This window comes from Fundulus heteroclitus, chromosome 3 (assembly GCF_011125445.2).
Source record: "Fundulus heteroclitus isolate FHET01 chromosome 3, MU-UCD_Fhet_4.1, whole genome shotgun sequence".
In the NCBI taxonomy this organism is placed as follows: Eukaryota; Metazoa; Chordata; class Actinopteri; order Cyprinodontiformes; family Fundulidae; genus Fundulus; species Fundulus heteroclitus.
In genome coordinates, this window is record NC_046363.1 from 13,299,518 (window position 1) to 13,310,245 (window position 10,728).

The window sequence follows — 10,728 nt, forward strand, 5'->3', positions numbered from 1 at the left end:
TGTTTTGATCTTCTGTCCTTTTTTCTCTCTATGGCGTTTTTATGTGTGAGAATGAAAGATGCACTGAAAAAACACTGTTTAAAACCTCACTTAAGTTGACAATAAACCATCATTGGAGCCAATCCATTTACCGCGTAGAGCCCTGGCTCTATAAAATTTCTAAAAAGCCTTTTCTTGGTCGGAGAGATTCACGGAGTGGTTGAGGCTCAGCAGGCGGCCTCCGTTATTCAAAGAAATGCGTCCATCTGTTCTGACATGAAGCCTTGTTTAAGGTCCGCCTGGAAACACTCACCTGAAACTTGCTTTTTATTGTGAAAGGAATTGCTTTTTGTAATGTTAGGCTGTGTTATGAGTGTCAAAGCTGTTAAAATATATTTGTAAAGCACTTTTTGAAACCACACACTTCACAAAAACATAGAGGACAGGGGTGTTTAGAAACGGAAAGAGACAAACAAAAAATTGTGATATCCTAAAGCATTAAAAGAGGTTTTAAATTCAGATCCAAATAATCTTGGTCAAAGTTGTCAGGATGACACATGCATGTTTCTTTTTTTATCATTATTTAGCTATAGCTGTCTTAAAAAAAAAAAAAAAAAAACAGGACCTCTGCTATACTCACAGCCTTCCTGTTATCTGCTTAAAACATTACTCTCTCTTCCACACCTGTCTTAACACATCCTACTAAATAATGTTTTTTTAAATATACCTCCTTTCATCTTTTGTTTCCCCCTGACTTCATTTCAGGTAAGAGACTGATACAGTCGATGCCCAGTGACTGTGTTCACACTGAACAGTGTTGCTGTCGATATGACCTAGCAGCCCTCGGTATCGTGCTTTTATTTTTGAGTTACCTGCTATTTTGTCCAGTCTAAGTATGAAAATTAAAGGAAATCAAATTTGACCTTTTTCCATTTTTATGAATAACTTAATGGCATCTTAAAGTAAGATTAAGATGCCATTAAGTTATTCATATTTTCAGACTTGGGTTTAAAGCAATCTTAATTTTACCAACATGTTTTTTTCACTGCAAGTCAATTTAAAGTTGTGGAGCGGTTCAACCAGAGTAAGCTAAAGAATTGGTGTTTTAAAATGAGTTGCAATAGGTAAACGCTCAACATAAACCAGCTACATCCACAGGTTTGTGATCTGATCAAGAATCATTTACACTGACTCTCAGATGCTCATGTCCATTTGCACACTTTTGAGCTTCTCTGGTAGTATTTGTACAATCACATTGCTCAATTTTCTTAAATCGGCTGCTGTCTTCTATTTCAACTTGAACGCTGCATTTTTACCTGAATGCGCCGGATTATCTATTAATAATTGAGCAGTGTTTCCCCCCTTTCTGGTCAGTTCCTTAACTTTAAATTGAGCGTTAATCATATTATTTAGTCTAGTGTGTAACTCTGGTGTATCCTGTCTACGTGTGTTTTTGCCACTGACTCGCCTGAATCACCCTATTGTGGGACAACAAATGCATTTTTATTCTGTTCTATGCTAGCACACGTTTTAGTCTTAGTGCTTATGAGAAAGCTGCTGAGTCATACCTCCCCATCATCCCGCCGGATCGACTTGTCATGTGAATGACAAAGTAGGGAAGAGGGGTTCGAGTCTGCATGTTTATTGGGAATCTATAACCCGAAATACACTTATTACTGTAAAATAAGCAGACTTTCACTGTATACTTAAATACTATATAAATATCTGCTGTAGTACTAAGGTCACTGTATAGTTGGTATAACCTCCCTTTAAATAAAGATTACGAGAACTAGTCCAGACAGATCAGGGATGCATGTTGATCGCGGATGATTCTTGCTGCCGTTGCTCACATTCTCTGTTGGCAAGACAAAAACTTTTTGACTGACACCGAGTCAATTTCATTCCAGCAACCACTTGGAGAAGAGTCTTCAGCTTCTGATGGACAGGGTGGACGACCTGAACCAGGACATTGTCAAATATAACACCTACAGCCGCAACCTGAGCAAGCAGCAGCAGCAGAAGCACCAGGTAAGTCGCGCCAGCAAAGCGGTGTACGGCCAGGCTTTCAGGAAGCAGAGTGCCCACACCACCCACACAGTGAGGCAGCAGGAGCAGCAGGCGCATCAGCGCACCAGCATACATATAGAGGCTCTTTCCCTCCCCTATCACACGTATGCACAAGCAGATGCACCCACAGTCCCTTTCTTAGCAGGGAAACAGCAGGTTTATGTCTCCAGGATGTGGACACAACCAAACTGAAGCTGTAATCACAGCAGGAACGGAAGAGTTATGCAAATTATCCAGATCTCAACATTGAATTATAAACGTTGCATAATTGGGCTTATTGACATCTGTGTTGAGTGAACATCAGTTTTTATACCAATTAACTGCAACAAAAATCAACACCTTTTTTTTTGTATTAAACACTTTTTTTTCCCCATCTAATATGTAGCCAGAAGCTGTGGGTTGGACACATAAAAGTATGTGACAGGGTCTCACTTCAGCCTCAGCCTTATAAAATGTTGCTCCTCCGTCACATTCTGACTTCCAGCAAGAAAGAGCAGGGTTTGCAATAAGGCGAGACTTTTTCCAGACAAACGGGCAACACAGGAGCAGCTTTTCAGAGGCGTGAGCTCCTCTGCAACGCGACAAAGAAGGAGTTCACTGAAGGAGCTTATTAACGTAATAAACCAAATGAACGTGGGGGAAGCAAAGCATCACAGGTGGTAAGGAAAGGCCAGGCGACATTAACGGCTCATCACGAATCATTTCTGTTGCCTTGAGTTTACACTGATAAGGTTGCGTTGACTTGTTATAGCTGTCATCGTGTAAACACAGCTCTTCTCGCTGTAATTACTCTCGTGTGTCCAGAGCAGAAGGTTAAATACTGCAGGTGAGGTTCAGAAATCATGAACGACAAGGAGACTTCACGGGTACAGAGACTCGCAAAAATATTAACACCCCCGGTGCATTTTATTTATTTATTTTTTTTACAACCACAAAATTCAATGTATTTGATGTAGTAGACCAACACAAAGTAATGCATATTTGGGAAGTAGAAAGAACCGAATACATTCTTTTACAAATAAAAACCTGAAAAACGTGGCATGCGTTAGTGTTGGACGATGTAGAAAAAAAGCATATTGATAAAATAAAAATCATACTGATCTATAGTGATAATTATTAACAAATTCAAAACATATATTTTAAGTGCAGCCCTGACCATTTTCTGCTGTTGCTTGGCGACCTATTTTTAGATGCAGAACACACAAACATTGAACTCAAACTAAACCCAATATTCAATCAAGTTTTTACCAAAACTGCAAGTTTTTTTTAAAAAAGAACGAGCTTTTTGAACTCTTTAAAGTGGGCGGAGCTTGGTGACGTGGGTCTGCATTTGTGATTGGTTGGGAGGATGTAGAGACTAGTATTAACCTACATGATAGGCTAGAATGCTAAAAGGAAAACTGTTCTATTGAACTTTTTATAGACCTTTTTATCAATATATGTCTATCGATCAATATATATTGTTATTGAATTATCATCCAGCCCTAGCATGCATTGTCATTTAGTTCCCCCTGAATCAACACGTAGTAAATGGTAAAATGGACTAAACTTACTGTATAGGTTGCTTTTCAAGTCATACTGGCCACTCAAAGCGCCTCAAAGGTCCTGTAGGACCTCCTTTTGCTGCAGATACAGCCGCAGCCTTCTGGGCTCTGCAGCCTTGCCCCCTCTGAGCAGCTTCCCTTCCCTGCTGAAGAATATCTTCCCCTTTGCTGACCATCACTTTTAGGTCTAGCGCTAACATTTCAAATACTGTCATCTAATATTCAGATTAACCAATTACTCTAATTTCTTTTTCTAAACAAATACTTCATTCACTCCTTTAATTTTTTTCTCCGTTGTACAAAAAAAAAAGATTTTAAAGTATGGATTGCATATATAAAAGGGCCACCTCCATGACATAAATGAAAAGGTAAGCCGTTAACATTTATGTATTTACGAATAAAAACCCTCAATATGCAGAATGTCAAATATACCATAAATTAGCACAATAGTTTTCAGTTCAGAGTGAGCAACCCAGATTAAACATTTTATTTCTATTACACCGGTGGATAAAATATTGTATGGAATTGTATCTTTAAAATAACTAGTAAATATTGAGTTTATGTCTATGTTTATGGAATTTGTCCTGCTGACATACGATTTATTTAGATATTCCCATTATTTACACGAAAGTGATTAAAGGCAGATGACTTTTAATACATTTGGGTTTTTGCGTAATTCTGCACATTAACACAAGTACTCTGCTAATTAAGCAAGTGGGAAAAACAGGAAGTTAAAAAAAACATTCAGCAGCTGGAAAAAAAAAATCTATCAGTGTTTTGTTTTCTAGCTCACTGTCAGCCCTCAGGTGATTTTTGCCCCTTCTCCTGCACCCTGCTGCTGCGGTGCGTAACCAAACCTACATAGTATCCCAGCCTCTCTTAGTTATTTTAACTTTCACACTTTAAACCACGGCGACCTTTAAAACCTAGCTCATTAGAGACTGATCGCACCGCCGTGTTTGTTTGGAAATAGCAGCATAGACAGGGCGTCGACGCGGCCGGAACCGAACACCTGATTGGATCAAAGGTGCAAAGACACACACTCTCTACTGCAGACTTCAGGCACGACTCACTGAGCACACAGCTCTGTGGAGAAAAACTGTTGTAACTTTTATGAAAATAAAAAGATGAAATCATAAAAAAATTACAACTATTGACATTGGTGGGTTTTTATAGTTGTTGTTTGTTGACTGTTGTTCTCTAACAAATCCCTGAGGCCTTGATGGAACAGCTGGCTTTATACTAAATAAATTAGACATCGGTGAACATCGGTGTTTACTAATTAGGTGACTGAATGCTGCAAACCACAGTTAAGTTTATCATCAAAACTAAAGATCAACAATATGTATTCATTTATTTCCACTTTACAATCATGCACTACTTTGCATTAGTTTATCTTTCTCATGCAAGTCCAAAAAAATGTATTCAATTTTGTGTCTAATGTGACTAAATATTAAAAAGTTTCAAGATCATGAATAGTTTTTGCATTCTGCACAAGCCGAGTTTGCTCCGAGCAGAAGGTGAAGCCACATCAGAGCTCCGACTTCGCTTAAAAGCCTGAGCGAACACATTTTCAGAAACGAGTGCATTAAAGGAGGCGAAATATGCACAAACAGTCTGGATGCACACATCTGCAGCTACAACCTCCGCCAGTTGCATCATAAACATCTGGCCGCAAATGCAAAGCGCCAACGTCACGCCGCAACGTGCACACATTGTTCAAGGAAATGGGAGCATAGCGGCTCAGCGTGACTCACTGACGCGCGCACAAACATACACCTACGTAGGAGCGGGCGCATTATTCAGTCATTAGTCTGTGGAAGTGGAAGCGAGAAAATGTCTGAGGTATTAATGTTGATCCGGGTTGAGTCACCGTCATCATTCTATCATCCAGCGGGAGATAAAAGTACCGGCAGCTTTTTCGCAAACCAGGCAGGGTCGGATGAAACGTGTATCCATAACTATAGGTGGAACTTTATAAAACCACAAGAGGAAGGGTATATGTTTCATCCCCACACGTGCAGACTCTTGGAATCCATCATTCTCCCTGCTCCCACCTTATCATCAGTCTCCAAGCTTTCGCCTTTCACTCACACACACAGACTCCCATACAATATCGCGCAGACAACCCCTGCTTTTCTAGTGTCAGCTTTTTTCACATTTCACACGGTACCCTATTATGAACCAATAAAGCACACAGGGAAAAGGAAAGTGAGCTTCTATTAAACCTCTCAGACATCTATGCTGCGTGCCTCTTGTAATCTTGTGCTATTGACCCTGCTGCTTCCAGGACAAATGGAACCTTATTAATCATCATAGAAAGTTGCAAAAAGCCATTGCGCTCAGGGGGCTCCATTTTTCTTCCACAGCCTTCTGTATTTGGTAAATAACAGATTCCTTGGCACGAGCCGCGGCCAAGTTGGTCTTTTGTTGCGGGGAAACGTATGGCTCACTCCTTCCTGATTCATTCCCATCCAAAGGAGCCCACAACAGTTTGCCGTTGATTAGGTATGCTGCAATGTTTTAATCCGCCGAACTGAGGAAGCACAGATTACGCCTAATAGAAGAATTCAGCTACCATTAAAAGATTTAACAAGCCAGTAATTTTTTCTGCATTTAAAGAAACTCGCACAAAAGCGAGCCGGGGAAGCCGAAGAGCGCTTTGCCAAAAGCAGGTCGTAAAAAGTTCATCATTTAAAGCTAACATGATGTCTGGGTTGTTGTGCCAAAGGGAAGGCGAAAAAAGCGAGGGGAGAACGTGTCGGCAGACGATGCATGCTAAAACAAATCCTTGAAGGGAAGAGAACAGGGCCAAAGGTGAGCGGGGATAATTGGGCTTAATCTAAATTGCGGCTGATGCAAACGTAGCCTTTGAGATGAGCAGCGATATGATAGTCTTTTAATTCCCAAACAGCTGTCGGTAGACGAGAACTCATGATATTCCCTAGGTGAACCAAAAGCACACTTGGAAGAACTTAACCTAAGATTGATGCATTTTATATACTTTAAAGGGTCGATTTGTAGAAATAATTAAGTCACTATTTCACCTCCTTCTGTAACCAACTGGACTGTATGAGATGTGATCTATCGGCTGTAGAATTCAATCTGGATGGTAATTGTCCTTTCAGAGCCGGCATCAGCTAGTCTGAAGATGATGAGGTCTTATGATTGAATGCCTTACCTGATTAGATGGGGCCATAAGGAGAACAGCGGCGTGTACGTCCTCAGGGGGCTTTTCCTGCCCGTGGAAACCCACTTTTAGTTTTGGCCCAATGTGCAACAGTGTGTGGGGGTGTAATGGAAGTATGGATTACCTTCTCTGGTGGATGGAGGACGGTGGACAGGTTGTTGTGGAGAAGGAAGCTGCAAGGCTAATTTTAAAGAAGCGAGAACGCGCGGCCTGCGGTGTGCTGGGAGGAGGAGGCCAGGCGTGGTTTAGAACTGACACCCCCCAAAAAAACACAGAACTGTTCTCACCTGCAGCAAGCCTAGCAGACAGCATGTAGTTCTCCAGGTAACAGACTGCTTCGCCACACAACCGCAAACCACTAATGACGTCCAACAAGTCGATCTGACCGCAGAAGCACTGTGTGCTTTCAAATCACTCAGCTGGGATTGCAGAACCAAAAAGGTGTGGCCTTCAGCTCACCGCATTCACCCGAGCAATAAATCCTAGATGGTAGTCGAGGATTTCCCCAGTATGTGGGTGAGGCTGTCGCCCTCCTCAGGAAGGCTGCCTGATTGCACTCAGTGCTTCAGATAAAAGCCAAGTCATCATGTGTCGTCCTCAACATGGTGTTTATCTACATCAGATTCTGAAAGACCTGTTTCTGGGATCAGCACATAATACTGGGTCGGGACTTTTCAGTCGACAGCGAAGAGAACAAGCGTAGATGATGAAACGTAGGAATGATCTGAAAGAGGAATGTTGAAATTACCACCTGTGAGTTTAGCTCTTGTCTGAAAGTCTAAATACGTTTTTTACTCATTCATTGTCACTTTCATCCCTTTCGGGTTCTATTTTATACCTCAAAGCAAATTATTTTAAATCCATGTAAATGATTGCCTGTCATTTATGATTTGTTGAAGCATTTTTAATAATTTTTCATTTTATTGTATATTTTCTAAATACTTTCTATTACACCCTGTTTTCATTTATTTTTTGACCGTAATCCCTTTGGACCAGTTTAATCGTTTAAAACATGCTAGATTATGTCCCCCAATCAAACCAGAATAATGATGTGCAACTTCCTGTTGGTAGATTTTGAGTCCCGAAGCCAGCTTTCCCTACAGCAGACTATTAGTACAATATATCAGTGAAATCATTAGTTATTGAAGAGCGAATTAATCTTCCTTTGGAGGTCCGAACGAAACGTCCCGTGGCAGACAGCATCTTAAATCCAGTACGAAATGACCTAAAAGGTGAAAAAATGGCTGGGTGGAAATAACCAACCAGACACTGACTGGTGGATGGGAATTATTTCTGGCCAGGAAGTCAAAATCCTCCTGCTGCCTGAGCATCCACAGATGCAGCAGATGCCGTGTGATCTCTTAAAATTTGAAGGAAGACTTTACATGGGATAAATAGGAAATGAAAAAAAAAAATATTTGGGGTGTATGGAGTAGTTGATTCGAGGCTGGATATTTGAGTGTGACTCCAAAACAATCATTGTTTTGGATGCTTCTAAAGACAGAATGAGGCAAACGTTACAAAATGCAGAGTTGCAGGGGGAGATGCTGGAAGATGATGATGATCATCAAATAAAAAGCAGGAAGTAACAAGAAGCTGGATCTTAGTGTAACTCAGAGTTCCTGTCAGGTCTTGGTAAAACTGCTAGACATTGAATGCTGTCTTTGTAAAGCAGACTGGATGGAAGCGCAGGCAGCGTTGGCTTTGTTTGGCTGACACAGAGCTGTTTGTTTGATATTAGCACCAGGCTTGCATTACACAAATTTTTAAACTTTAATTTCCCGGAAGGTTGAGATAGTTCTTGGGAACTGTAAAGCAATTACATGCAGCATAAGGGAGTGAAAGTTTTGCACATTGCGGTGCTGCAACGTCATGCTGAGACACACCGAGGGTAGGAGAAAAGATCAAAATGTTTCTCGTTGTTTATCTGATGAACCTGTACAGGTGGGATGTCTGAGTGAAAGCGCTCCCCCCCTTGCTTGAACACCAGCTAGATTCTCCGTCTGCTCCAACCTTCCTCTCCTTTTCTCCTTCATCTTTCCAAATGAACAAGGCTTTCAGGATCTCCAGAGACGTGGCACCTCGCTGATTTACCGACTGTCAGCCCCCCACAAATCACTCCATTCCTGTTAGCACTTATAACTCTTCTGTCTCCCCATCTCTGCTTTCATCACTCACTTTTTCTACATCTCTTACTCTGTGTTCTCCGAGTCTCTCTGACTTTACGCCTCCCGCTACTTTCTCTTTTTTTAATGTTACCGCTCTCCGCTTTTCTTACCCGCTACATTTTTTTTCCCCCCCTCATTTCTTTCGATACTCCCACATCTTCTCGTCGTCATCTCGCTCCACATTGTCGCGCCGTCTGCCAACAGCCTCGTGGATTGTGTTTTTTTTCCCCCCCTCCCTCTCTGCTACATCTGCCCCCACTAATGGCACCCTTTGTGGGCCCCTCTCCTCTCTAGTACCTCCAGAGGCGGCAGCAGGAGAACGTCCAGCGACAGAGCAGAGGGGAGCCCCCGCTGCCTGAGGAGGACCTCACCAAATTGTTCAAGCCCCCGCTGCCCCCGCCGCGCATGGACACGCTGCTCATCGCAGGTACGCAGCACCAACACTCTGAAGACTTTAGTTTCTTTTGTCATGGGCGTCAGAGGACCACCCCCCCACCGCTCCTCTCTAAATTCCATCAGCCGCCTCCGCTCCCCTCGCAGGAGCTCAGGTTCTGTTTTGCAATTATCTCTGCCATTATCTTAAAATTACATTAATTTAAAGTTTATTGACTGAGTCTCCGGCTCAACCGCCCCTTTTTTTTCCCTGCTGCTTGACGCCTTTCAGCTCCCCGCCTTCTGACAGCGTTCTGATCCGTCCGTTTACTCCGCTCACCACTAATTTGTTGTTTTGCTCCTTTTTTTTTGTCATCCCCTCCTCCGCCTGTTTGTGTTTGTGCAAATGCCTGGGTGCCTGTGTGTGTGTGTGTGTGTGTGTGTGTGTGTTTGTGTGTGTGTTTGTGTATGGGGGCGTGCGAATGCATGTGGCAACCCTCCAACAGGGCAAATTAACAACTACTGCCAGAACGTGAAGGAATTCACCTCTCAGAACCTCGGGAAGCTGTTCATGGCCGAGGCGCTCCAAGGCCACAACTAGAGGAGAGACAAAAGAGGGGAAACCGACAAAGGAGACGCAAAAGCTACCTTGTTGCCAGCTGCAGGAGCATCCATCATCTTTTCAGCAGAAGTCTCCACTTTTTTCTGTTTTTTTTTTTTTTTTTTTTTGCTCATATTTTTGGCAAAGATATACCTGACACCTTGTTTTGCTTGAAATAAAGATCCTTCCTCTACGTTTTCTGCCTCCTTGTATGTTGTCACATTAGAACAATCCTGTTATAATTGGACTGATGGCAAATTGTAGAGCTCAGACTCTGAGGATAGTGCGGCACATGTCTCCTCAGTGGATGTCCATTGTCCAGAATGTTGACAGGCCAAGCTAGAGCTACTTTTGAATATAAAATAATTATACAGAGACACTGCAGTCATTTATTTATTTTTATTTTTGTTATTGCTAGGTGCTTTTTGTCTGCAGCCTCAAACTTCACTAAGATGGACCGAGTTAGCAGGTGATCTGTTGTGCTGGCTTGTGTGGGAACAGCCGATCCTTTATTAAATGAACTAAGGCAGAAGTATAAGTAAAGGTTTAGCATTATTTCTTAGTGAAGAAGTTTTAGTCAGGGCAGAGACTTTACTGGGAGTAACCCATGAATGAATTGACAGTGCAATACCTAAACATATGGGCAACAGGGAATGTGTGCAGCCTTGTGGAATAAGTCACGATTACTGTACTGGTATTTCTTGGTAATCTTCACGTCTATGAGATTCTGTGACATATATACAGTGCTGCTCACCATTATTGGCACCCCTTCATGTTTTGCATAACTGAGGGAATATCTTCATAAAT

The 10,728-nt window shown here is 42.0% G+C and overlaps 1 protein-coding gene across 1 annotated transcript in view; it reads left to right on the forward strand.

Moving 5' to 3' along the window:
- LOC105927741 (eukaryotic translation initiation factor 3 subunit H) overlaps positions 1–10,116 on the forward strand; it is an 80,936-nt gene extending 70,820 nt beyond the window's left edge. Inside the window, exons 6-8 of the mRNA XM_012864658.3 lie at positions 1,887–2,007; positions 9,243–9,375; positions 9,827–10,116. Coding sequence (XP_012720112.2) covers positions 1,887–2,007; positions 9,243–9,375; positions 9,827–9,921 — 349 coding nt within the window. The 3' untranslated portion in view covers positions 9,922–10,116. The remainder of the gene's footprint in view (positions 1–1,886; positions 2,008–9,242; positions 9,376–9,826) is intronic.
- The last annotated feature ends 612 nt before the right edge of the window (positions 10,117–10,728 follow it).